At 38.7% G+C, this 27242-nt stretch overlaps 2 protein-coding genes across 5 annotated transcripts; both read right to left on the bottom strand.

The window, feature by feature from the left end:
- Positions 1 to 6014: 6014 nt before the first annotated feature.
- On the bottom strand, positions 6015 to 12040 carry ngb (neuroglobin). Its single transcript, XM_021310510.2, has 5 exons — positions 11772 to 12040; positions 11491 to 11593; positions 11007 to 11115; positions 10787 to 10906; positions 6015 to 6808 (listed from the first exon to the last, which is right to left on the bottom strand). The coding sequence occupies exons 2-5, from the start codon at positions 11589 to 11591 to the stop codon at positions 6656 to 6658; spliced, it is 483 nt and encodes a 160-aa protein (XP_021166185.1). The 5' UTR covers positions 11592 to 11593; positions 11772 to 12040; the 3' UTR covers positions 6015 to 6655.
- Positions 12041 to 16226: 4186 nt separating this feature from the next.
- fam161b (FAM161 centrosomal protein B) lies at positions 16227 to 27228 on the bottom strand. Of its 4 annotated transcripts, none has more exons than XM_021310486.2 (10): positions 27051 to 27228; positions 24826 to 25021; positions 24236 to 24723; positions 21911 to 22224; positions 20151 to 20269; positions 19283 to 19450; positions 19088 to 19187; positions 18847 to 19004; positions 18518 to 18607; positions 16227 to 16680 (listed from the first exon to the last, which is right to left on the bottom strand). In XM_021310486.2, exons 2-9 carry the CDS (start codon positions 25005 to 25007, stop codon positions 18526 to 18528), a joined length of 1611 nt encoding a protein of 536 aa, XP_021166161.2. In that variant the 5' UTR covers positions 25008 to 25021; positions 27051 to 27228; the 3' UTR covers positions 16227 to 16680; positions 18518 to 18525. The 4 variants fall into 4 exon arrangements, with proteins under 4 accessions (XP_021166161.2, XP_036006283.1, XP_036006282.1 ...); XM_036150389.1 differs by lacking the exon at positions 16227 to 16680 and having other exon boundaries at positions 17617 to 18607; positions 24236 to 24510; positions 24544 to 24723; XM_036150390.1 differs by lacking the exon at positions 18518 to 18607.
- Positions 27229 to 27242: the final 14 nt, after the last annotated feature.

Genomic DNA, 27242 nt, shown 5'->3' on the forward strand with positions numbered 1-27242 from the left:
CCCTAGTCTTTATTATGAGACTATAACTATGACATAAATAAGTCAGAATTACAAAATAACTAAGTAATTTTATTGAGATATGAAATTTTAATTAAACTATAACTATACAATAGTTAATAACAATGAGATAACTGAGTCATAATCACAATAACTAAGTCCTGACTACGAAGCCACTAAGTGATGGTTATAGGATGCCCAGTCTTAATTATGAGATATGTTAATTCAGAATTATAAAATACCAAATTAGAATATGCTGTGTAATTTTAGATAATTCAGATACGAGGAACCTAGTGTTGATTATTAGACCATAACATAGTGAGGTTGTAATTATGAGATAACTAAATCATAGCTTTTAGAATGATAGTCCTAAATCTGAGATAATTATAAATGCCTGCATTATCCTCCCACAACCCTGCAAGAACCAGCAGCTGCAGACAATAGCTAGATGGAGAGATTTGTTATCCTTGTGAAATACTTGTGAAAAAAATAATATCTATGAGATTAAAATTAAATTAAATTAAAATATATGTTATTGATCCCAAAGGGAAATTAAAGGTTGTTGTAACTCCTATTGATCCAAATTCTTCAAAGAGTTATTGTAGATAGTGATGGCTGTTGGCAGGAAAGATCTCTTGTAGCGGTCTTTATTGCAGCGAATTTGAAGAAGCCTCTAACTGAAGACACTGTTTTCCCAAAACAGTCTCATGAAGAGGGTGGTCAGGGTTGTCCATAATTTTCTTGGTTTTATAAAGAATCCCTCTTTGGATCATTGTCTCCAGAGGTTCCACAGTCGACCCCAGAACAGAACCAGCCTTCTACATAAGGTTGTTGAGCCTTTGCCCCAACAGATGAGGGCAGAGGAGATGACGCTCTCAACAACAGACTTATAGAAGATCTACAGCATCTAGCCACAAACCTTGAAGGACCTCAGACTCCTGAAGAAGTACATTCTGCTCTGTCCCTTCTTATAGACGGCTTCACTGTTGCAAAAGCAAACCAGGCTGAAATGTATTAAATGCACTGGAGAAACAAAAGAACAAGATCCGCACACTGCTGCCTGCTTTGTCCAGATAACAGCGGGTTTGTTGAAGAAGGCGTATGATGGCATCTTCAACTCCAACTTCACAGCAATAAGCAAACTGCAGGGCGTCCTGATATGTACTGGTTTGCTTACAGAGGTGGACCAACAGGAGTCTCTCCAGGACCTTCATGATGTGGGAATGTCAGGGCAACAAGTCTGTAGTCATTGATGACTGAAGGATGAGTTTTCTTTGGTACCGGAACAAGGCAGGATGTCTTCCACAACTATGAAAAATATCTAATTCACAGGCTTGAGATGCAGTCATAACTATAACGAATAACAAATTTTAATGATACGTGTAATATTCATTATGAGACTACAATGCACATAGGTTACACTGCAAAAACAGGACTAAAAATAAGTAACAATTTATTTAAATGAATGTATCTGTCCTTCATTTGATCAGGTAAATAAGATGATCTGCCAATGGAATACAATTTTTGCACTTAAAATAGGAACAATTCATCTCCATCATCTTATTTCAAGTGCAGGATGTCTAATTATCTTATTTTAGGGGTCAAAATACTCATTCCATTGGCAGATAATGTTATTTACCTGCTTGAATCTAGGACAAAAACATACATTTTAAAAACATTTTACTTATTTTTAGATCAGTTTTTGCAGTGTATTATTATGAGATAAATAAGTCTGAATAACAAATAAGCCATTTCTTTGAAATACATAGACATAAACATGAGATTTTAACTAACATAGTTAAGTTGTAGTTATGAGGTACCCAAGTCATGAGACTATAATTATAACATAGTTAACATTCAGCTAACTTATATATTTAAGGTGCTTAACTAATGATACGGTTCACTAGAACCTGATAGATAACTATAACTCTAGGTCATAAATATCTTAACAGTAAGTTACAATTATAGGAAGTTAACTCATAAATATGTGATAATATTCTTTGGGAATTCAAGTTACAATTAAAGATGACTGTCAAAAATACTGGATGCTAGGTTTATGTCATTGTATATCATAACTTAACGGGTTGTTTTTCCTAACTATGGGAGCAATAGGCTTCAATAACGTTAAAGGATAGTAACGGGAGTATAAAAATGCATCTTGCTCTGTGGCAGTTTTTATGTGTTGTGTTGCATTACATCAAGCAGCATGGACAGTATAGCAAAGTACATATAAAGAGTTTTGATGACAAAGTACCGTACAGATTCTTTCTCATTTCAGTGGGTTGTACTTCATGAGTTCAGTGGCTGATTAGCAGCTGATAAACCGTTGAGTCTCCGGCTTGTGTTGCAGCATCAAAGTTCTGGAAAGCATCGCACAGACGTGTCAACTTAACGCAGCATGCAAACTTCCCATCCTTATCATGGTACGATTTTAGTCTGGGTGATTGATTGAGCACTGCTTTTCTGTTTTTCCTCACACAAACACACACATTTATGGCAATCACAATAACTGTTGCCATGACGACGTCCAATGCCCCCTTTGATTCTGAAACCCGTCGCAGGATTTCTAAAAATAATCTGTGGTCTCCTCTCGGGCTCCTCTCCAGACAACAGACCTCGATTTAACACAACGTAAGGCTGAAGAACTGCCGTACGCGAACGATCGATGTGCTTTATTTAGGGGGGGCAATTTATTTAATTTGCAGTCTGAGGATCAAGTATGTGTCGAGCCCAAAACAAAGTCGACCTCTGGGTTTCTCATGTGGTTTGAACTGAGACAACAGGAATCCAGCAGAGACGCTTACTGGGACGGAGAGATCCTGTGTTCGGTCGCGGAGAGACAGATTAAGGCCACGTCAAAAATGCCCCTTCGACAGCACAGCAGACAGCCAACTCATGGATGTGACCCTTTTTTTTTCTTTTTACAGGGATCCAAACGAAGCGGCCAGGACAGAAATGATCCCTTGTATTAGCAGAACTCGCCCTCCGTTGTCTGCTTTAATACTGCATGACTTACTTACACATAAACCGGTATCCTGACAATGTTCTTGATGCGACATTGTGCAGCTGCATGAGTAAGCCGGCTGACGTGCCTGAAGTCGCCCTCGTCTCTGCAGTCAAGGGTGAAGAAGCAATTGGCGCTTGGATCTTATGTAACTATCACTGGATGGGCTGTCGGTGGGAAAGGAAATAAAGCATGTTGCTTGATATGAAAAGCTTAGGATTCAGGCTCAGATCAAGATGAAAACACGCCGACATCGTTAAGCTGTGAAATACCCACAGATCACTTTATTTACTTGTAAGTAAACACATAACAATTGATCCTGTTAAACTGCAGGATGGAATCCACTTTACAAAGAGTGCGTTTATTAACTCTGATAGTGATAACAATGTGTGTGTTTTTGGTCAAAGGATAACTAGGTGAAGTCATCACAGTTCAATAGCAGCTGATTATGATGAGGTAGACAGTGACACACGCCAATATATACACAAAACTAAATGTTGGAGAGATAACAAAACAGTCGACATGTCTGTAAGGTCGGCTAAAAATGCTTTAGGTAAAAAAGAAAAGAGACCGCCTACAAAGAAATGAGTTACTATAAATACAACACCTTCACAGCCAGCTTATAAACACTACAACTGTGGGCTGGAGAAACCCAGACTGAACAGACTATCCATGATTTAGATTGTTCAACTGGAAACCCTCTTTTAGTGTTTGCAATAATAATTGCACATTTTTGTTTTGTTTTTGTTATTTTGACCAAAGGAAACCACATTAAAATTGTAAATTTGCAACCAATTAACGTCTTCCCCATTGTAGGGACCATTAACGACAAACAGAAAGATAACATATCTAAAGAATAAACAGCGCATGACATTCTGGAAAATAAAGATAACGATCTTTCAAAACCATTATAATTCAGAATATAAAAATAAACTTCTTAAATATAAAGTCAGACCAAAGCAATAATAACCACATGTCAGCAGTTTGGATTTACAGTTGAATGGTGGTATTTTTTTTAAATTCTTGGCCCACCTGTTATGTTGCTTGGCATTCCCATCATAAAGGTGAATAACGGCTGTGGATGATACAGTGCTATACATACACTGGATTAATGTGAGCACACACTTTATCTGCATTATTGTCTTCTGTGATAACATAAAATGAAAATCCACATTAGTTGGGACTAGGCATGGGCAGGTTTTAGACAGTTACTGTTTTAAAAGCGCTGATATATTCTGTGTTAGCGTGCCAGAGGGACGAGTGCCACAGCCTGCTGCTGTGCACTGCATGTCAGCTGGCTGTTTAAAGGGCTCGTACAAAATGTTGTTGCTTAGAACGAAGACAAATTTGACTCTTTCTAAACATTTCTTTAGGCAAAGGCTAGGTACTGGTATCAAGTTGTACCAAAGGTTTATAAAATTATGTGTCTAAACCACAAAAAATATCTGTTGTACTGTTCTTTAGGTTAAAAATACTTCTAATGTGATGCCAGAGAAAGGGACAGGGTGACTGGTGTTTTCTCCGGCTCTGTGAAACATTAAATAATGTGGTATCACCCCTCCCCCACTTGTTGCTGGGCACTGTTGGTAAGCTGGCAAAAAAAAAAAAGAAAAAAAAAAGCAACTGCAACCGTCCCTGGCTTACAAAATAATCTGTCTGTGTGGGAAAATGTCTTACTGTAATGTTACTCTACAGAGAGCAGAATGACAAAGTGCAGTAAGCACACAGTATTCTACCACTTATTTATACTACGGGCAGATTTAATCTTGAAGTAATTTTGACCACCGTGTTCCTTCTAACTGGAGTCTCAACATGTATCTAACAGAGAATATGTGCATTAAGTTAAAGATCCCAACTTTGAAGACACAGAGCTCATTGTAAAAGATGAATCAGTGGGAAAAAAAAGCGAAAAGCTGGTGAGCAGTTGAACGAAGCATTTGATTGCAGTCAATCAAGTCAATCAAGGCTTCTTGTTGAACATAAAGAATGGTCTAAAAAAAAATTTTGAATAGGTATTTTTTAACACAATAAAAATACAAACAGTTTTTCCTTTCAAATAAGATACAACCTTTACACTGTCCTATTACATTTCGGGAAAATCCTCTTTTCAAATCGGAAACAAATCTGCCATTTGAGGCAGTGGAGGTAATTGTTGCTTTTTTCCGTTTTAAATAAACACAATTAGATTGTGTTATATGTGTTATAATCATTATGTAATAACCATGATACAGTGCAATCATGCTATTGTTACTTGTGTTTATCGAACAACATTTGTGGTTGCAAAAAAACATGGAGAGTGATCGTTGTGGAAACTAAAGCAGCACCGGCTATCCACCACAGATTTTATATTTCTGCTCGAGTATATTTATCAAAATCAAACAACTATCAAAGTTAATTTTTTTTAACCTCTAATGATCATTATGTTAGACTCTTTTGTCAGCAGGAGGAATAATTGTTGCTTTTTTGTTTTTAATTATACCAATTTGATCATTTTTGTGACGATACAAACCAGTGCTCATTTAATAAAGGTTACTCATACCACAAAGCTCCCATACCAACCCATGCCTAGTTATGTCTCACTCCCATATAGAAAATATTTATATTAGTATATATAGAAAAAGTAATACTTAATTTGATGCCACAACAATCCAATTAATAAGTGCTAACAAAAAAAACAACTGCAGGTGCGTTACTTTACACTTACATTAACAGAAAATATCAAAGAAACAAAGATGGAGCAAATGTTCCAATGTTCCCTTTACTGCCAAACACTAAAGGTCACATAACAGTCTATAATTTAGAGTTTAACAGTCATTAGACGCCTACTGAAACACTCAAAGCCTCTATCTGAGGAGAGCATCACAAACTACGTTGAGCAAGGTGTGCACCGACACCCTAACAGTCATCGATTACTGAAGAAAGCTTTAAGAAAAGTTAACAGTTCTTGTCCGTAGCCACTGATAAACGTTTAGTAAACTTGATTCGCTTTAGCTGCTAAAAACTCAGATGGATTTTTTTTTTTTTTTTTTTTTTAAAGCCGCAGACAGACACAGCAACAGAGCTGTGAGTAAAGTGGTCAGATTTTCTGCTGTAAAATCGCTTTTTAAAGTATCACTGTGTTCCAGAGGGATACAGAGCTGCCTTTGCTGGCCACAGTAACAGTCACAGTTTGAGTAGTGAGTGATGTCTAGATATAATTATATATAATTTTATATATATATATATATATATATATATATATATATATATAATTTCACGAGTGTGCAACTCTTTTAGATACAACATATAGAACACTATAGTCACTGTTATTTAGTAAATATATGAAAGCCATTATGTACATAAAGACTTAACAGTGATCTTCAATGCTTACAGGTCCAGACTTAGAGGACCCACGCCGTCTGACTCAGACTCTCACAGCTGTACAGCAGCGTCGACTGGAAGCTAAACATCCACAGCAAAGAAAATAAACTCTGCGATCGCTCGGTCTAATTTTACAGTGTAACTACACCATACATTCGCCGTGTTATACAAACCAGCTCACAGAGCACATGTACAGCAGCCAAGGACAAAATGCTGTACAGTTACACAACTCTGTTCCATGGCAACCATGTTGATGATTTGACAGCAACTGCTCAGCAGCTCCCGCTGTGCGCCTCAGTCGGCCTTGTCCTCGCCGTTCTTGGCCCACCCTCGGCTCATTACCGCTACCACGATGCTGTACATGTTGAGCCAGGCTTGGCGCAGCGGCGCGGTGTACGCCTGGCCCAGACTGCACTGCAGCATGTAGAGAAGAGACTCTCCTACCTCCTGCAAAAGTGAAAAGAAAGACTTAAATGTCAAAATTAAATCTTCAGTTAATTAAACTAACACAGTTTTTAAATTGATTATTTTTTTTCATAAAAGGAAAAAGTGTATCTAAACCAACTATGCCCTGTGTGAATCTATAATTTTCCCCTTTTTTAAAGGTATAGAGGACAATCTTCTTTCAGCATTGAGTTCCAGGGGGGGTCCATCTTATCTATTGGTTGTCCCACATGCCCATCTTCGTGATGGCTTAACGCCAGTATGCATACTCGTTCCTTGCTAGTTCCCTCTTGCTGCGCATGCATACTTCTAGTGTTTATGTATCTAGTGAGCTTCGGTTTGAGCCATTTATTGGCACTTACTGGTGGCCAATCTGACATAGTGTAATGTAAATATCTTATTTCGCTAAGTTAGTGTCTTCGAGCATTGTGGACAAACCACAAACAGAGCTGTGCGCGAGGTCCACAGAGGTCACACACACCCGCACATGCATATTTACACGTCCACTCTACCTTTAATTATTGAATTACCCAGGAATAACCAGATTTTTCTTTGTCGCACTTTCACTAGCAATGCCAGGCTTGAGTAATGTCAGATCTACCTTCTAAGAAAATACTTAAAGGCCGTAAATGTAAGGAAGAAATGCCCATGTCCCCTTTTTGAATAACTAATCTTCCGCTCCTCAGGGGGATCGCGTGAAAAAAATCTCCTAAATCCACTCTGATCTTATTTCTTTCTAGTGAAGTCTTCCTCTTCTTCTCATAAACATGAATGCGGTTTGCTTCTTGTGACTCTCACCCATGTTCAAAGTATACGGTGAGAGCAACAATGAACGGCTAACCGCTAAGCTAACCGGATACATAAACACTAGTATGTATCCGGTTGCGTACTAGTGTGCGTGTGTTAGTTTCAGCAAGCGGAAACTAACAAGGAAAGAGCACGGACACGCGGGCGTTAAGTGAGCGCATCAGAATGATTGGCATGTGGGACAACCAATAGATAAGGTGATACCCCCAGAACTTGAAGGCATCTGATTGGTTCTTTCCATTCAGACAGAATGACAGGATTGGTCAGAGATTTTACGGGCCTGCAGCTTGTACAGAGATCAAATATATCAATCACCTTTTTCTGAATACATGTATTGACTACTGTCAGGACGGAAGGACCATTTTACTCAGTATAACAAAAAGTGTTTCTGAACAGGATTACCAACTATAGCTTTAAATAGATCCTGCAAGACAACATGAAGTAGGCCCAAAGGTCCCAAAAGACACAACATTATGCTTCAATCTAAAATAATAATATTAAGCTGGCGGGCTTCAGTTAAACCCCAGTGAGAAATAGGGATGCTGGATATATCGACATCAACCTCAGTATTGGCGAATGTTTGTCATTTTTTAACATATCGGTCCCATGAGTAAAACCAGGCCGATATCAGTATTAATTTCCATCTTGTTGCCATTTCTGTATGTGTTTATGGATGGGAAGGAGGGAAGGGGGTCGGTCATGTGGTTTTTGTTTGGGCATGTGACATTGATGCAGCGCGGCATTGTGGGGTGCTTAAGTGAAGCAGAGCAACAATGTCAGCAGTGTGATTAAGTAAATAATATTGGTTAAAAAAACATTATCGTTCATAACAGCAATATTAACATCAGATATCGATATTGCCGCAAATTTCCATATCAGTCATCCCTAGTGACAGCCATTAGGGGAAAATGGGGAGCACATGGAACAGTGGTGAACCTTCCTAGGAGTGGACAGCCTACTAAAATTACTCTCAAGATCCCACTGACAACTTATCCAAGAGATCACAAAGCTACTTAGAACAACATCTGAACCCCTGCTGATCACAAAAACATACAAAGGTCCTTCTCATGTTTGCTAAAAAATATCCCGATGATCCCCAAGACCTTCAGGTAAAATATTCTGTGGAGATATTAAGACCAAAGTGGAACTTTTTGGAAAGCATTCATCCCATTACACATGGCGTAAAACTAAGTACTTTAGAAAAAAAAAAACATCCTACCAAGAGTCAAACATGGTGGTGGTAGTGTGATAGTCCTTGGCTGCTTCAGGTCCAGGATAGAATCATAAATTCTGCTCTGAAACAATAAATCCTGAAGGGGAATGTCTAGCTCTCAGTGTTTGAGCTCTTACTTTTGTGAATTATTAATTAGGACAATGATCAGCACACCATTGAGACTGTCTCAGAACGCCTCAAAAAACACTAAATTAACATAACTGGAAGTGGCGCTGTCAAACTCCGGACTTGAATCTGATTGAAATGCTTTGGTTTAACAGAGAACAGACCATTTCATTTTTAAAACCCTCCAATGTGGCTGAATTATTCTACTTGTGAAAAATGTCTTCCCTGTGACGTACCGAACTTGTTGTCTGCACAGCAGCCAAGGATGGTCATTTGCTTTCAGTTTAGATATTTACCATTGATAAATGAGATTGTTATTCAAAAACTGGAATTTACATTTACTAAGGTTATCTTTGTCTGATATTTAGGTTTGATGTGTCACAAAAAAGCATAAATGAAAGAAATCAGTGAGGGGGCACATATTTTTACACAACACTGTAGTTTTTCCCTCATCAGAAATAATGAAATAATGAAAAACAAAAAGCAAGTGGTTATTTGATTTTTGCTTTAAAAAAAATACACTGAACTAAAGGTGTTTTACATTTTTGAGATCAAAAATGGATGAATCGGTTTTCAAAAATAAATCACAAAGACTGTCCTGAAACCTTGACACCTCAACTTGTCCTACCAAAATATAGCAGAATGTTTTCAACATTGGGCTCATTATATTAAATGAAACACCTTAGAAAATAAAAAAAACATAACTTTTCCACAGTAATACAAACATTAAATATGTGTTTGATAATTTGATGCACTCACCAGAAACCAAAAACAACTGTTTATCTGACAGGTCCCAGTGGAAAACCCTAACATCGCTCTCCAGCTCGTTCTGGGGAATCCGAGGTCTTTCCAGGCCACAAGATAAACAGTGCCTCCAGTTTATCTGGTGTCTACCCTGGTGTTTATCCTGGGGTCTACCCTGACCCCGCCCCCCCAGCCCCAATGGTGAGGCTGTCAGAAAATCAAATACAAGCTGATTTTTAGTTCTGAGATCAAAACAGATGAGAATACACTTGAACCTGGTTTGGTTTTCTTTTCCAGTTGAAAATAATTTCAAAAGCATAATATAAGTGAAACAACTGGACCGTTCTTAACACATCTTAAAACAGACACCTAGTTCTGTGACTGTACTCAAAGGTGTTGCCCCGTGTATTTGCTGCACCAACAAACAAATATAGATGAACAAGGATGTATTGACTAACATTATTAGCATACCAAAAATTTCAATAAGTTTGTACAAGTATAAAAAAATGTAACTTTTTACTGCATGTAAATTTGACGTGGAAACAAACTCACTCGCCTACCTGACGTCTGTATGTGTGGTATTATGTGGTGAGGCATATATACGCGTGGCGCCAGTGCCAGTTGAGGAATGAAGGAGGTCAGAACATGAGACCTCAGGCCAATTTATTATCTTCAACGTGAAAAATAACTCCAACCACGTTCAAATGTTTCCTCGTGTATTCTTATAAAAAAAGAAATCTTGTATTTCACTTTATAAATTTTTATTTTAAAACAAAAATCTAATTTCTTTCTTTCTTATACATTATAAATGTAACGTTTGAACAGAGGAATGTGTAGATAAGGTGTTAAAAAGATGTAAATAGTAAAATGGGACAAGGATGGACGTTTGAATGCAATCGTGTAAGACGGTTCTTGGATAATAAATAAAAAGTAATTTTTTTAAATCAAATAACCACTTGTTTGGATTTTTTGGTAAGGTTTTTTCATCAATAGTTTCTAAGTAGAAAACACACTTATCGAAACATGCACAGATCTGACTAAAATCAGGGCACAGCTTTTTTGTGATCTGCACAGATATTTGACGTCCTTACGGTAAACGACTGCGTGCTGACTCCCACCGCCTGATGCTTCCTCCCAAGATTAAGCAGAAACTCCTCCAGGGAGTGGAGATCATCCAGGTGGCTCACCGCTGCATCAATCACAAGCATCACCTTGGGGGGGGGGGGGGGGAGCATGAAAGGCAGCATTCAGAACTGCACAGTAGTCTGAAATGTGTCTGCACTTGTGTGGATTATGCGGGAGCGGGCTCACCTTGGTGACATGGTCCAGGAACTCGGGGCTGGAGAGACAGTCTTGTTTGGAATCACATTTTGTGCTGTAGTGGAAAAGGCTGAGCAGCGCAGGGTCCAGCTCAAACAATCTACCACAGACAAACACCACATCATCGTTCTTTCTGTAGGTGCACTCACGTGGCATCGGTTCAGAAATGTACGCGGACAGAAAGCGAGATCCCTCGTGTTAGCGTCTGATTTAGCTGCAGCTGTCTCAAAGTAAACTGTGGATTATTGCTGCCTGTCGCCAAGCAACAAGTCAAGCCTCTGGTCCCTGTCTGCACGGGGAAAGAGAGGAGCAAATCTTCTCTCACTCTTTCCCTGTACCTGACTTACATGTTCTGGTTGCACGGCTATTCAGACACAGAACATTTAAAGGATTCTCTCTCGGAAACCACAGCTTATCCTCATCTGAGCTGCAATCACTGTAACAATGCTCAGACGCTGATGTTGCAGGACATTACCTTGAGAACATGATGACACCATGAGGAACTTTGTTCTTGCCCAGGCTCTCCCAGCTGCCTCGTATCAGCTCCTTGTCTTTCACTGACAGCTCTCCCATCATCCCTGCAAGCACAAGATACACTCTTCTCTGGTGGGCGAGCATAAAACTCTTCCAACAAAACAAAAAAAAGACATCATCTTTTAAGGGATCAACAAAACCAAAACATAAAAACTTCTTGTATCCCGCCCTGATCGTGTTGGACGTGAGGAAACCTCGGCAGGAGGAACGACCATACTGTACCTTTTTGAGGTCAGTCGTCTCTCTGAAGTTCTGGTGCAGCCGGGTTCTGGGGGATGACTGCTTCTGTGACTGTGAGTGAGTGATTGTGGTGCAGGCTGCAGTCTGACACTCGGGTCCACTTGTTCTCTCTTTCCCCGGCCCACAGTGCAGTCAGGAAGGCAAGTTCTGCCACACTCTTATCTGTCACGCCGCCTGCTATCTCTCTCCCCTCGCCGTTTGCCTCCTGATATGCTCTCTCTCCAGCTCTGGGGATGTTATTCATGCCACTGAAGGAGAAAAAAAAGAGGGATCTCTCTCTTCAGCTCCAGAGAGGCTGCAGCAAACCACAGCTCCTCCTGCAGGTGAACTGAGGTCTAAAGTACACGGAGAACCTGCATGCACGAGAACTTCCCCTGCTGGATTTTTTTACATTATAATCAAGAGAATACATTAAACAAGACATTATGAAGCAAAGCAAAATAACCAGAAAAATACAGTGTAAGCCTTTTTTTTTTTCGGGACAATTGCTGGTTTAAAGACACTGAAATCTATTTGAGGCCTTCATCTTCTATTCTGAGATGTAGCCACAGCTGCCTACATTTGCCACCCGTGCGTTCGCGAAATGAAATACGTGGGAATTTAAACGGCTGCGATAATAAACGACCTGAACGCACCACCTTGGTGAAATTATATTGTTCGTCCACAACGCAGAACCACTCCTCAAACGGCGCAATCCTAACACTCTGCGGCCAAGCGTGGCAGCCTCTCATTAATCCAAATGAAATGTGTTTGTTTCCTCTCTCAGCCTCCAAACACACGTTTAAAGGCTTCGGTTTGCTCAAATAAATGTCTCTCCTTCCTCTCCAGCGCACGTTTGACTGACGCGGATTCCTACTCAGGTATTATCTCACAAGTTAAGGAGGGATAGGCCTCTTTTTTTTTTTTTTTCTTTTTTTTTTGGCTACACATTTGGGGAATTGGAGGTGCACAGCTTAGCTATCCCCCGAGGGAACACAAGGCAGAGTGAGGAAGGATGCGGGGTTCCCATGACAACCCGACAGGATGGAGCCCTTGAAGCTTCATCATGTGATACTTGGGATGTCAAAGAAGGGGCGCTGTGATTATTTAAAATCGCTATGATTTATATGTGATGATCCTTGTGTGTTGTTTGACCCTGACTGAGCCGTCAGTGAAAACAAACCTGCTGCTCTACAGTGTAGGAAATCGAGAATGCATTTAAGCATCAGCAGTAAATGCAGTTTCACTAAACTGACTTTTCGCTACATTTGGTCTGTCTAAATGTTTTTATAGTCTGCATAGAAGCGATAAACTGGTAGAGGGAAAGACAGGTAATTTTTTTTCCCTTTTATCAATTTCAGAGGTTTGTATGCATTTCCTTAGAATTCGCAAGATTTGGATTATAAAACTGCATGACTTGGGTCAAACGTTCAGTATCCTTCAACAAGCTTCTCACAATAGCGTGCAGGAAGTTTCGCCAATTTCTCCTGACAGAAATGCTGTAACTGAGTCAGGTTTGTTGTCTGCTTTGCTTACCCACATCTTTTCAGCTCTATTTTGGGAGTGAGATCAAGGTTTTGTGCATTTGTAAGCTTTAATCTGTCTTTTTAATGTTTCTATGGTAATAATAATAATAATAATAATCCATTTTATTTATAATGCACTTTATATTTCAAAGAAATCTCAGAGTGTCTCAAAAATGTCTGTGTGGTAAAGAAAAAGTTCAGCTGTAGAGTGGAGCACAACAATTTTTGGGGGCTTTATTTTAACATTTCTCTGCTAGATTGTTCATATATGCCACTACTTTTGCTCAGATTAAGCTAAAGCCACTTCAAGCACCAAAACTCCTTGGTGCTACTCTGGTAAAGGCGTTTTACACAAGGAATGTGTAAAACCCCTTCATTGGCTTCCTGTTAAATCAAGAATAGAATTTAAAATTCTTCTTTTCACATATAAAGCCCTTAATAATGAAGCTCAATCATATATCAGAGCTCTGATTACCCCGTATGTTCCTAACAGAGCACTTCGCTCTCAGACTACAGGTCTACTGGTGGTTCCTAGAGTCTCTAAAAGTAGAATGGGAGGCAGATCCTTTAGCTATCAGGCTCCTCTCCTGTGGAACCAACTCCCAGTTTTGGTCCGTGAGGCAGACACCCCGTCTACTCTAAAGACTAATCTTAAAACTTTCCTTTTTGACAAAGCTTATAGTTAGAGTGGCTTAGGTTACTCTGAGCTACCTCTATAGTTATGCTGCTATAGGCTTAGGTTACTGGAGGACATCAGGGCCTATTTTTCTCACTCTACTGATTTCTCCTACTGTTCTCCGATTTGCATCGCCTGTCGTCATTTCAGCTTTTAACTTTTTGTTCTCTCTCTTTTTTGTTCTCTCTCTGGCGTTCTGTTAGCTGTGACCTCATCCAGGCAGATCATCCGCTATTGCCATCTAAACTAGAAAGGATTCCTGGATCAATGTGTGCTTCAGTGCTTTTTGTATCTCTGCTTTGTGTTCTCTAACCCCCAGTGGGTCGAGGAACATGACTGTTCACACTAAGCCTGGTTCTGGTTTCCTCTCCACTGTCGCTTCATGCATGCTCAGTATGAGGGATTGCTGTAAAGCCATCGATAATAAAAATGACTGTCCACTGTGGCTCTGCACTTTTCAGGAGGAGTGAATGCTGCTTGTCAAGACTTGACGCAATATGCTGGGTTTCCCTAGATAGGAAACTTTTTGATCTGTCTGGAGGTTTTGTTTAAAATTTACTTTGTAAAGTGCCTTGAGACGACATGTGTTGTGAATTGGCGCTATAAAAATAAAATTGAATTGAATTGAATGGGCAAATTTTTGTAAAATCCCTTTCCAGGCTTTACTCAAAATCTTCTTTCATCCTTTTGTTCTAGCCTAAAGACTAACCCCTGGTAATATATATGGAGCTGACATTTAGTTATGTAGCACATGATTGATAAAGGTTTTGTTTCAAAACAGACAATTAAATTATGTAAATATATACAGAAAATACATTTAGTCCTTTTTATTTGAAAAATGTATTATGTCACAATCTTTTGTATGCCATTTTTGTACAGAGATGCTCAACACATTACTCTCTTAGCATTGCATCATGTGAGAGCCAGAACAGCAAGCCCAAAAAAAGTGTCTATTATGGTATATCCTGATCTCTCTGACGACCCTTTGATTGTGTTTTCAAACATATCCAGACATCCCCGCGTGGTTTGTAAGTAAAAATGATCTCTGAGATTCCTGGCAGCCAGCTGTCAAAGCACAACAGTAGAGCGGAGGCCAGTGCACCAGAACATTTGATGTGGATTTGCAGGCTTGGAGAAGACGGCAGCTCTGGTCTGTGTGAAGGCACATTCACTGCAAGGACTGTTGATTTAGCTGCAGCGTGGCTCTAGAAATAACTGAGAACTTTGAACCATGCATTGAAGAAGAGCCAATCTCAGACGACTGTTGTTTTTATGGGACCGAAACAATAAAAAAAAAACATATAAAGAGTCATGTCTCACAAGGCGCCGTTAAGTATAATCCTTTCTCAAATCTGCTGTTGGAAGTTTGTTAATTCTCTAACACAAATTCTCGCACATTTATTCTTGTAACATCATGTCCATCATACTCTAAATTAAAGGCTTCAGACTTTTACATTCCACGTGTTTAGAGAGAGCGGTTTGGGTTTTTCCATGTACAATAATGCTAAAAGCTGTTGAATTCTCTGAATTAAACTTGACCTCTTTGTATTAAAAGCTTTTTTATACCAGAATAAAACGAACCAATCATCTGAGCCTTTGAAGCTTGCGGAATCAGATGGACAATGTAATTATGCTCAATATAAAGCACTTAGGCTAGACTAGTTTGTTTTTTTTTTGTTTTTGTTTTTTTTTTGGGGGGGGGGGGTTGTTTGTGCTGGTGGAACAAAGTTTCAACGATCTGACCCAAACTACTCCCATCTAATATGTGTAATATGTGAAATGTGTTACTTAGGGTTAAGTACAACCAACGCTCCATCCTATTGGTCACTGCTGGATGGTTGAACATCAGTGTAAGTTTTTAATTTCAACACAAACTGAAAGGGTGTTGATCAAGAAAGAAGCCCCTCTGAAATCAACACCTTTAAGGTCCCATGAGACTTGCAGTGGATCACATGGATAAGTTTAATGATTGCTGTTATTGTAAGAGGAAACAAAAATTAGCTATTTGGCCAACTGTAACAACTGACAAGCATGGTAGTGGAACCATCTTGCTGTGGGGTACGGTTCTCTGCCAATTGTACAGGTTGCGTCTCAAATAGTGGGTGTAATAATGAAATCCCTCCAAATTATTAAACCTAGTTCAACAGCTAGGTGTTGCAGCAGGTCAATTATCCTGTTACCATTGGAATAGAGGTCTAGGAGGCACAGTGTGTAACACAAAATGTAAAGAATAAAACTACTGAACAAAAACCCAGCTTAGTGTACAAGTGGTTTATTTTAACATGTTTAGGGTTTCACGCATGACTTAAAAAACACACAGCATGGAAGCAATAAACTTTGGGGTCTCTGAGGCCAAAACAAGATACAAAATTACCCCCTTCTGACTGACGGGAAAACCGTTCTGGTCTAACAAAAAAAACAAGAATAATACCCAAGCTCCCTGGCTGGCCACAAAACAGGAGAAAACTAATTGTAAGAAAATAGCATAGTACCCCTACAGAATATCCCATCTGAAGCAAGATATCCTAAACAAAACAAGAAGATCCAGCCACAGGACCGCTCCCAGACAACCACTACACAGGACCAGGCCTCACAGTCAACCAAATCACATATGCCCAAGAGGAAGAGATGTGGGATGACTGAAGCGTTTATGCATTCCACCGACGAGGAGGAAGGGACTTCAGCTGTGTATCAAGGTGTGACAGCAGGCCTGAAGACAGAGAGGAAAATAAGAGAAAGAGGGTTTGTCTCAATTCAGGAGCTGCGTCTTTCAAAGGACGTATTTGTAGGCCGGTTACACGCCGACGAAGACTGTCCCAGTTCACGTATCTTTCAAAGACTCCTTCAAATGCAGCCGACGAATGTGTCCTTCGTTTCCTTAATTTGAAGAATCCTATCCCATGATTCATTGCGGAGTTGAAGAGAACTTTTTAACCGGAAACAGCAATTGTAGAGGGGACTGTAAGACTATAAAAACAAATAAATTGATTCAAGTTTTGCTCAGAAAGTTAAATGGTTAGTGTTTAAGTGGTAACATATTTTACTAATGAATTACACAAATGTTGCGTGTCATCAGTGAATTTTGTTTAGCGGTATGATTTTATATTAACATAGAATGAAACATTTGGCTGATTAATGAATTAGAGTATAGTAAAATACCATAAGGTAACATTTTAAACAAAAGATTGGGAGCCATAATGGATATCTAAAGGGGAAAACAAAAAGTGTGTACAGTTATTTAAAGTGGAGACGGCGGGATTAACCTTCCGTTAGTTCAGATGCTCGATGTCAGGGCGGGGACAGCCGATGGAGGCGAGACCGTCCCAAGTTACAAGCCAGTCTCTTCTAAGTCTTCTCTTCTTCACAGTGGACAAAGGAGCCGTCCTTCGAAGGTTGCAGTCCCTGAATTGAGACAGACCTAGAAACTGTCTTAGCAGAGCCCCTAGAGGTCAGTGGGCGTAACAGATCCCAAACAGCGATTTGGAACGGATAAGTAAAGTTTTGGGAGTGGCCCTGAAACTCAGACCTATTGGGAATTAAATCAACTATGCTTAAATGTAGAGTTTGTAGCAGGAAACCCAACTAGTTTGAATTTGTTTTACCAATTCTGACAAATAGTGGTCAAATAAGGTTTCTGACGGCAAAAAAAATAAAAATAAAAATGCTTCCTAAGGAGCTGCAGGTAAATATGTGAAGCTGTATGTATAATTTTCCACCTGCATGGTTTTGACAAAATCCACAATAAGGAACAAATTTGTGCACCAAATTCATGTCTCTAAGTCAGTGAATATTGCCTATTGTCTAAACATACCCCTTTAAAAAAGAGCAGCTCAAAGACATCATTAAAAGCCTATTCTGCTGCTTTGGTCAATTCGGTGGCTTCTGATTATAAATAAATCTGCTTTTCTGCGGCTTCGCGTTAATTCTCACTGCTGCTGTTAGATGACTTTAATCACTACTGAATTGGGATGCTGATGTTTTTGTTTGCAGAACACTTCAGTTTTGGACGAGACACTCCCACAGGCGCTATTTACGATTTGCGACCAGATGCTAAATTACCCTTGATAGTAAATCTGTCCCTGAGCCTTTGGAAGATGCTCTTTTTCTACCCCATCCTGAGAGCCCGATGAGTCAGCCCGATGAATCTGCCGGCTGCAGAATCTTCCAGAAAGGTATTTAGTTTATGTGTGAATGGAAATAACTTTTAGATGCATTTCATGGGTTAATCGGTGAAGACTCAATTCATAAAACAAAAAGAAAAGCTAAAAAGATCTAAAGAAACAAAACAATACATGTGTTTTACGTCTGAGAAAGTCGGCTTTGTAACACATTATATACTCAAAGGCAGGTAAGGATGTATGAAACTTTATTTTCATTCAGATCTAAATATTTGAGGAGGGTAAAGTCCACATGATTTGTGTGTTCATAATTTATAGTTGTACATCTTAAACAATCAGGTCCCTGGTGTTCGCCGTGATATGGATCATTTTTTAAAGACAGTGTTGTTTTCTAGTGGAGAGACCACAAGAACTCAGCTCTTCCTGAACCTTTTTGATCATGGCATTTCTTCCGCTTTGGACTTCACGCTCTTCTCTTCCACATCTTCAATTTTCTCTCCGTCGTCTACATTTTCCTCCCTAAATCAGACATTTTGGGTTAGAAAATGCCTATATTGTAATTATGTCGAACTTTTACTTGGCTCCAGTGTGTTTCTGTTCTCTGCCGACTGCAGGGAGAGCTCAGAGAATTATGTAATGTAATATGACCAAACCACATGAAGTCCTTGGCTCTCAGACAGCAGTGCTATTCATATTTTTACCGGATGCAGTTGTACTGAACAGTGGAGGAACAAAGCTTGCGGGAAAACTCTGTTTACCTGCTTTGAATTTCCTTTTCAGAGCCGTGGCTACTCGTAGAGGTATCAGCATAATCGTATCTGAATGATTCTCCAGTTTCTTCAACAAACTGCTCTTTAATCCCGACTTTCTGCAGCTTTCTCCTGTATGTCTGCTCTGCTTGGGCCTTCGCGTTCTTCTGCCAGAAAAGTTCTAAGTTACAATACAGAACAGGCACATCATTTGCATTTTGTCGTCATGTGTCAGTTTCATGTAACCTACCTGTTTCACCTGCTCAAACAAGTACGGTCTCTCAGTAACTCGGGCCTTCATGTCTCGTAATTCTCTCATGTAATTTCTCACTTTTTCCAGATCAGCTTCTCTTTAAGTAAGAAACGATTCGAGTTTTAACAACAGTTCCCAGCATGTGTGGTTGTTGCAACGAATAATGCAGATGTTGATATTTTCAGGACTCACCGATGGCGCTGTAGATTTTCCTTACACACGTCTTTCAGGCTACTGTGGGGGTCCAGCAGCTTTGCGTGAAGAGCTACAGTCCTCTTCATCGCTTGGGATCTCATCTGGTGGCTCTTTAACCACTCTGCACTCTCTTGATTTTTACTTTCCCTCACCTCTATTGATTTTCTATATAGACAATAACAAATGAATGAGTCATAATTATTTTTTCTGCGTTTAGCAACCAGATAATAGAGTTATTGTACATACAGATTTCCTACATGGTTGTGAAAACTCTGGAAAAGCCTTAAATTTGTTTTTTTAATTACCAGATCTGCATTAGTATGGAAAAAAATAACACTGCGTGTGAAAAATTTTTTAGTTTTCCAGGCTCTCATTAATCACTACTTTTTTAGACCATGACCAGCTTAAAATCTGGTTTGACAGGACATATGGTTCTAAAACTGGGTCTGGTTAAAATGCCAACCAAAGCGCTATAACTGTTATTTCCTGGAGTTGTTTATTCCTCGATAAAAGTAATAATAAAGGTACCATTTTTCAAATGCTCTGCTTTAAAGAATCACCATTTACTGTAGGGCAAACCTGTACTTTCTTTAAAAGTCTCTATAAGACCAAGAGTCACATTTTGAAATAAAGCTGATTTATTTTATTCAAGTAGGAAAAAAACAGGGGTTCGAATATTGATAAAAGATAATAGTAATAGAACTTTATTAACATTTAAGTGGTTAAAAGGTAATGTGTTATACTCAAATGCCCAAATTGTTATAAAAACTCCTGAAGAAATATAAGAATTTGAGTTTGGATAAATAAGGAATAATGAAGTAAAAACTGTGTAGGAACCCTGTGTATGGTTAGCCATTGAACTCACCTGATCGCTGCACAGCGCTGCCGTGCAGCATCTGTGATATAGGTGGGAAGAGTGTCTCTAGATATCAGTGTCAGGGCTCCAAGTGACTTGCTCCTACTGAGATTATTAATTTTAGATACCTGCAGAAGTAAACAAATAACTTTACTGGTAAGTGGAAACAGCCAGTATCTGTGATCAGCTGGTTGGAAACTAAGAATGCAATCTATCGCCTCAGTCAACACGCAGTATGAGGCCGGTACCATGTTTTTGCTTTTGTTGTCTATGCTAGTTATATCTTTCTTTCTTTCTTTCTTTCTTTCTTTCTTTCTTTCTTTCTTTCTTTCTTTCTTTCTTTCTTTCTTTCGAAAACATCTATTCTAATATTTAAATGTAACACCTAGTCCCTTAGAGCAATGTGTAAAAGAAACATTTTAGAAATGAAAAATATGTTAAATTAAAATGTTTTCAGTGATCTGAGACTTACTCCATTCTGAGTAAATCTAATATCTATGTAGTATCATGAAGTCATTTCAGAAAATTAATCTTTTTTTATACACAAACCTAATGCAATGTGTAGGCATGTATTCTCCAAACTGCTTTTCCTTAAACTCAAGAAGAAGGAAGATGCTCAAAGCTGTTGGACAAGTGCTGACTTAAGCGATGGACCGTTTTTGTTTGAGATCTAAACAACCTAAAAGCCTGACAGGCAGAAACGGTCAGTGACCACAAAGTTCAATCACAGATGCAACATGCAAAAACCGGCCCAAAAGAAAAATCTTGCACCAGAGAAATTAGCCCAAATAAAAAAATGTTGTGCACATCTTCATCACTTAGTCCAATTTTGCCCAATTGTGTAAAGTACGGTTAAAATCTAACTCCTTAAGACTTCAATTGCACTCAATGTCAAACTCACTAGACACTATTCAAGTGTACTTCGAACAAAAAAAAAAAGTTTTGTAATTTAAAAGTTAAACAATAACAGTGTCTTATTCATAAGGGAGACTCTTGCTAAATAAAAGGGAAAAGGAGTTTTTACAACCATGACAATTTAATACTCTCATGTCGAAGACCCAGAACCACAGCTATATGTTTTGTTTCCATTTATTACTCTTATGTTAAACATTCACTTATGCAAAATAAAATCCTATTAACCTCAATTGGCTTAATTTCCCTATTTAGATTTCTATGTTACACCCACACGTCTAAGGGAATTGGAATAAAGTAACAAAATGGCAACAAAAAAAAAAAAACATCCCATAAGTCTATAGTTATGTTATGTTTTCTTCCAAAAACAGTAACAGAAAGAAAAAAATCCAAACTTTGCAGAAAAAAAACACCCCATAATATAGAAAATGTGAGGTAAGAAGAAAATAAATCTACAATGCTACAAACTTATTCTGCAAACATGTTACAGGCTTGATAACGTAGTGGGTGGATATGTTTCAAACTATCCATCAAGCAGAGAAGGTGCGAGAGACTTAAAAAAAAAAAAAAAAGACTGGTGCAAAACTATAACATGAAACCATCTGGTGTGTTTGAGGTCCAGAAGGCTGCTGCTTATCTGGTTCGTTTTAAACCTAAACTCTACAAGACGAGCGTTATCTTCTACATCTTTGGGATGAAATAAATAAGTCAAAACTATTTAAGATGTTGTATTTCAAAGAGGCCTACAGAATGCACTCCACAGACAATTGTTTTCCGTTATGAAAAATAAATGATTCTGATTTCTTAAATGAATTTGAATCCACAGAAAATTGATCGTCCTCTTTCAGGAGGCTTACCTGTGGGGTTTCTGGGCTCTCCATACTTTTCCTTGCAGGTAGAGCTGATGTCTTGAGGACGAAGGGCTGACACCTTGTCACATCTCGACTCTGCTTTTTCTCCAGCGCTTCCCTCTGCAAAGCCCTGTGCAGCCTTTTAAAATCTGGGACCTGAGGGATGATTTTTGGCTTGAAGCTCGGCTGCTCATCCAAGAAACCCAGCTTTTTTTCCTTGGTGTGATCGGCGATGCGAAGTTTCAGGCAGCCGGCCTGAGACGGAGCGTGTTGTTTTGAAGCTATTTGTGTCTGGAGGTTTCTGCAAAGTTCCTGCAGATCTGAGCAGAGATTAGAGCACCATCACCTGCATGTCTCGGTGCAATGTTAATAAAAAGGTGCTGCACAAAATATTGAATTATTCTTAATTTAAAGCACAATCAGAGTCTGTGAAGTGATTACCAGTAAAAAAAAAACAAAAAAACAAATTGAATATGTTATTAGTGAAATGGCATGAAATTCTCATGGTAGGTTAATCTTGAAAATATGATTGATAATTAAAACAGAGGAGCAATAACTATTCCTATTGCTGCTAAAATGATATACCACCTTTATTAGTACATTTATGTTATCAACTTGTGTGGCAGACATGCTTTTGTTGCATGGAACATTATTTAGTTTTGCTCTTTTATCCATTTCAGAATAATAAAAGTATAACAAACTAATGTTATCTGCTTGTATATATGCTCGAGTAGAGCCTGTAGTTGGCTGCTTATCAGATGTGCTGCTGATAGCTTGCCAATAGTTGTTTTCATTTCTTTTTACTTCTAATAAGAGTAATGGAGGGCGGTAGGACTGCACAGTATATCGCTATTATAGTCATATCTGTGGTTGCAATACTTACACTGGAAGAGCTGTCTGTAAATGCATTATTTTATGGCTAAGTGTTATGAATGCACATATTGCATGCCCATAAAATGCTGAGCCTGAAGGATGGATCCAACAGCCTTAGATGATTACAGTAGATTTCTTGCAACAGCTTTAGTTATTATGCTGGTGAAGATTCTCAGTCATCCAGGTCATGGTCATTCCAAAAAAGGGTAAAAAACAAAGCAACTGGACTTGTTTTCCGTAGTTGAAGACGTTTCGCTTCCTCTCCAGGAAGCTTTCGCAATTCAAAAAGTCTGGAGTAATGTGGAGTACCAAGCTTTATACTACTGCCAAAACAAAGGCCTTGTAATGGCTTAGATAACATGCAAATACAACCGAAACAGGACCACTCCTCAGTAATGGGCGGTCGTTAAAGTCATTAAGCCAGCAGATTGAACCGAAACTGGTCCACTCCTCTGTAACGAGGAGTCGTCAGGGTCGTTATTGGCCTGGTTAAAAGGAACAAGCTTTAGTTATTCAAATTTTCCCATTTTCCCATTTCCCATTTCTGATATGATTATCTCATGATTTATTTATTTTTTATTATCCTACAGCTCCTAGTCGGTGCTCTTTGAGTTTCTCCAATATGACTATCTGTGATTTTAGTGACTGGAAATGTTTATAAAAGCCAAATTTGCCTTTTACTGTAACAAGTGTACAAACTCTGTTTTAAAGACTGGATCGACAGCGTACAGCAACAAGTTGGGAAGGGGTGCCGTTGCGCTACCGGACACAACACCCTTTTTGCTGCCTCTCATTAACAGGAAGTTTAACTGTAGGATCGATATTAAGGAAAACTTTGTGGTTTTAAATTGGATCTTTTTTTTTAACCTTCCTCTACCTTCAACCAGACCCACAAATAGGAAATACAATATGAATTTATTAGAGGTAGGATATAAGCTAAAACAATCGTGGGCCAAGTCAGCAAACGTAAATATTATTGTGCGACTTTACTTCGCAAGCATTTTTCAGACGCAGTAATTATCTAAGAAAAAAGAACTAAATGGATTTACTATTGTATAAATTGGATTTGTTGAATACTTTGTTTCCACCCACCAGATTATACCAGAGATGATGTTATCATGGCTCCTCATATTTAATAAGATTATTTATTGGATTTTTTTGTTTGGAAAACTAGTGTTTTAGATATTTATCATCCTTCGTCCAAATCTTTAATAGTTATTCAAATGCACCCAATGGAATACAATTTAACTCATTGCATTCAATTCATATGAATAAAAGTAATTGAATGTAAAATCATAGATTTATTGTATAGTAAGCTATTAAATTGGAAAATGTGTCGTATAGGGTGGCTAAAAAGCACAGGCAAATTAATAATGTTTGGCCCTAATAACCTACTTGCATCTGTTCCTTATTGTTGTATCTGAAACCAATATGATTTCAGTGAAAAAGAAAACTCACCTTTCTGCTCTTTTGAACCCTTCAAGTGTATGTGAGAGGTTTTCTGAACACGAAAACTGTTTTTTGGATCCTCTGAGCCTTGGTTTAATTTTGCTGACATCTTCTCCCTTGTTTTCTGGTCTCTCTGCTCAAAGCTGAAAGGTTTCTGACTGGAGAGCAGCAACAGCTTTCTCTGCTCATGGCCCCGTTTCCTCTCCTTCTCTCTGAGCTCCATCATCTCCCGGTAAACGGGCTGAGTTACACAGCTGGGGACGGGGGCAGCGCTGAACTTCTTCCTGCACTCAGCCTCGGCCTCCTCTTCCTTCTTCTGCTGTGTTGTTTTAGACGGAGCACACTTTTCACACTGCTGAGTGCTGACAGAACGGTGCTTTGGGTTTAATGAAGGTACCAAGGAATGAGAAAACACATTAGGCCTCTGTGAGGGATAGTGGGAGGCCTTTTCGTATGAAATAAGAGCAGATGCAGGCGTGGATCTCCTTTCTGCAAATCTGAAAAAACAGTCAGCACATTTAAATGAGATAAATTACTAATTTAATAAAACAAAATAGCCAACTGTGAGATTCGCATGCAATAACCTTTCTTCCTCATACTTATAATTTGTGTCTGTTGACAGGAGAGTGTTCCGATGAATCCTTTCATCGAGCTCTTCTGTCTGCCTCCTCCTTGTCTCCTGCAGCTGCTGCTGAAGGGCCATTCTCAAAGCCTTGAGGTGAGCCTTGAGCATCAGCTCTGATCGCAGTCCTTCTTCCACCAAAGTGTCACGTTTTGACATCTTTCTTTTTCTCTCTTAGGAAAAGAACCGAAAACAAAGAAAGCAGACAGAAGGAATGTAAAAAATATATTAAGACTGACAATAAGAATGGATGAAAAAAAAAAGTAATTACAGCTGCGAGCAGAAATAATTAGCTCACAGCGTTAAGTGTCAGATCTAACCTTTAACCAAGACAATCTTTGAATTTTATCAGTGTTAAATTGTTAGAGACTGAATTGTTGGGGTTTTAGAAAGTATTCCTTCCCCTCACACATTTTCCCATTCAGTGACATTCAAACCTCAATGCGTTTTGGTGGGATTTTATGTGATAGACAAACACAAAATAACACATAGATGTGAATGGGGAGGAAAGGATACATGGTTTTCAACCTTAAAAATGTGAAAGTGTGATGCATGCTTGTGCATATGTAAATTTATAACGGCGACTGTGGCTCAGTGTGAAGAGTAGGCGTCTTGCACTCAGAAATTATGGGTTTAACTCCAGCTTTCTCCAACCAATCTTTGTATCAGGGTGTGTGCGTTTGTGAATGTAGCTCTAGTGTAAAAATGCCTTAAGTGGTCAAAATAACCAGAAACGAACTACATTACTTTAAAGTGTCATCTGTATTATCCCCTTTCAGTCTGATACTCTTTCATAAATCTCCATACAACCAACTGCCTTCAGAAAAGGACATATTAGCAAATAGGATCAACTTTTGCATTATTTACTCTTTGGGAACATTAGTAAACAAACAGCTTCATGAAAACCAAGGAACACACCAGACAGTTCATAAATAAAGTTATGGAGCTACAATCAATAAAAAAAATAAATATCTTTAGAGCACTGGTTAATCCGAAGTTTGAAAATAGCAAGAATATGGCTCAGCTGCATATTATTCCATTACCTTTTTTGATAGAAAAGCCAGAAGAAAAGTATAAGTAGAAAAGCTAGAAGTTTCAGTTTGCCACAAACCATGTAAGGGATGCGACAAACATGTGAAAGAAGGTTCTCTGATCAGAAGTAGGGCTGAATAATTAATCGCATTTGCAATATAATCGCAATTTAAAAAAAACGCAATTTCCAAATCGCAGAGGTCTGCAATTTTTGGCTATGTAACAATTAATGGATCAGACGCGTCCTTTAGGTGTCGGTAACATGTTTAAAGTGGGTTTTCCTCCGCATGGAAGGGAAGAGAGTTGCAGCAGTGAGATAATCTAATTTTATTACTTGTTTTAGAGTTAATGTAATCATACTGTTTTTAACAGAAACTTTCAGGAATCTCACCATAGCATTAAGTACCGATCAAACTGATTAATATATAGACTTGTTTGTTGGTTGCAATAGGTTTGATGTCCAACTCAACAAGCTATTCTCTTGAATAATAATATTCAGATGAATAAAAACAGTTAAATTTCTTGTTTTAAATAGTCCTTGTTTACAAACAGCTTTATCTACAGGCCATTTTTGTTTGCTTGTGGTTAATGCAGAGAAAAGTCCAAATTAAATCGCAATTTAGATTTTTGGTAAAATCGTACAGCCCTAATCAGAAGACACCAAAATGGCTAAATAATAAAATGCAACGGGTGGTGGAAAACTACACAGTTTCACAGTTCTGAACTGAATTTGCTCTGATGATATGTCACTTCTAAATCGATTAAATGCATTTTCACGTAACATTGTAATATATGTTTACTTTTTTTTTCTCAGTTTGACGCGCGTTTTTAAAACCGTTTCCTCAGGGCGATATGATCACAATTAATTAAGCAATAAAAAAACAGGTTAAATTCTAGCAATAATCATAAAGCAGGGTAGTTAGTTGATGGTTTGAGCAGGCGTGTCACATGTTACACAACACCTCGAAGGTCCAGCGCGCGGCGCCATTTCTGTGTACGCTTCCATGGCAACAACGCATCGGCGCACTCAGCGAACCGTAAAATTGATTCGGGTCTACGTACGTTCTGTGTTTTTATACGTGCATACAAACTTACTTCATATGGTATAACTGCGGCGCTGAATAAGCAATACGAATCGGTGGCGTTATAAACCAAAACTGAGCAACCAACCTGGAAGCAGAAAACTTTCAGGAAGTGTTTCTCGGCGTCAGAGCGTATTCCGAACTTTACGAGGATACGTTACAGGTGATATGCTGAGTTATAAAATAAAGTTGTTTTTAATGCGCTTGAAGAGAACCAAGCGCGCGTTTTTGGCAGCGTTAGCGTTGTCTGTGGACGGACGCTGAAACGTCAGTCGTTGGA

The sequence above is a fragment of the Fundulus heteroclitus genome, chromosome 19 (assembly GCF_011125445.2).
Source record: "Fundulus heteroclitus isolate FHET01 chromosome 19, MU-UCD_Fhet_4.1, whole genome shotgun sequence".
In the NCBI taxonomy this organism is placed as follows: Eukaryota; Metazoa; Chordata; class Actinopteri; order Cyprinodontiformes; family Fundulidae; genus Fundulus; species Fundulus heteroclitus.

What these genes read in the sequence shown, in the direction of transcription:
- fam161b (XM_021310486.2), bottom strand. Translation starts at nt 25,007, where the DNA reads ATGTCAAAACGTGACACTTTGGTGGAAGAAGGACTGCGATCAGAGCTG. An exon ending in GAAAATCTACAGCGCCATCG is followed by an intron (nt 19,188 to 19,282) that starts GTGAGTCCTGAA and finishes TCTTACTTAAAG; the next exon opens with AGAAGCTGATCTGGAAAAAG. An exon ending in GAAAAGGAAATTCAAAGCAG is followed by an intron (nt 18,608 to 18,846) that starts GTAAACAGAGTT and finishes TGTCTGATTTAG; the next exon opens with GGAGGAAAATGTAGACGACG.
- ngb (XM_021310510.2), bottom strand. Translation starts at nt 11,591, where the DNA reads ATGATGGGAGAGCTGTCAGTGAAAGACAAGGAGCTGATACGAGGCAGC. An exon ending in TCCTGGACCATGTCACCAAG is followed by an intron (nt 10,907 to 11,006) that starts GTGAGCCCGCTC and finishes CCCCCCCCCAAG; the next exon opens with GTGATGCTTGTGATTGATGC. An exon ending in TCAGCACGCAGTCGTTTACC is followed by an intron (nt 6,809 to 10,786) that starts GTAAGGACGTCA and finishes TCACTTTTGCAG; the next exon opens with GAGGTAGGAGAGTCTCTTCT.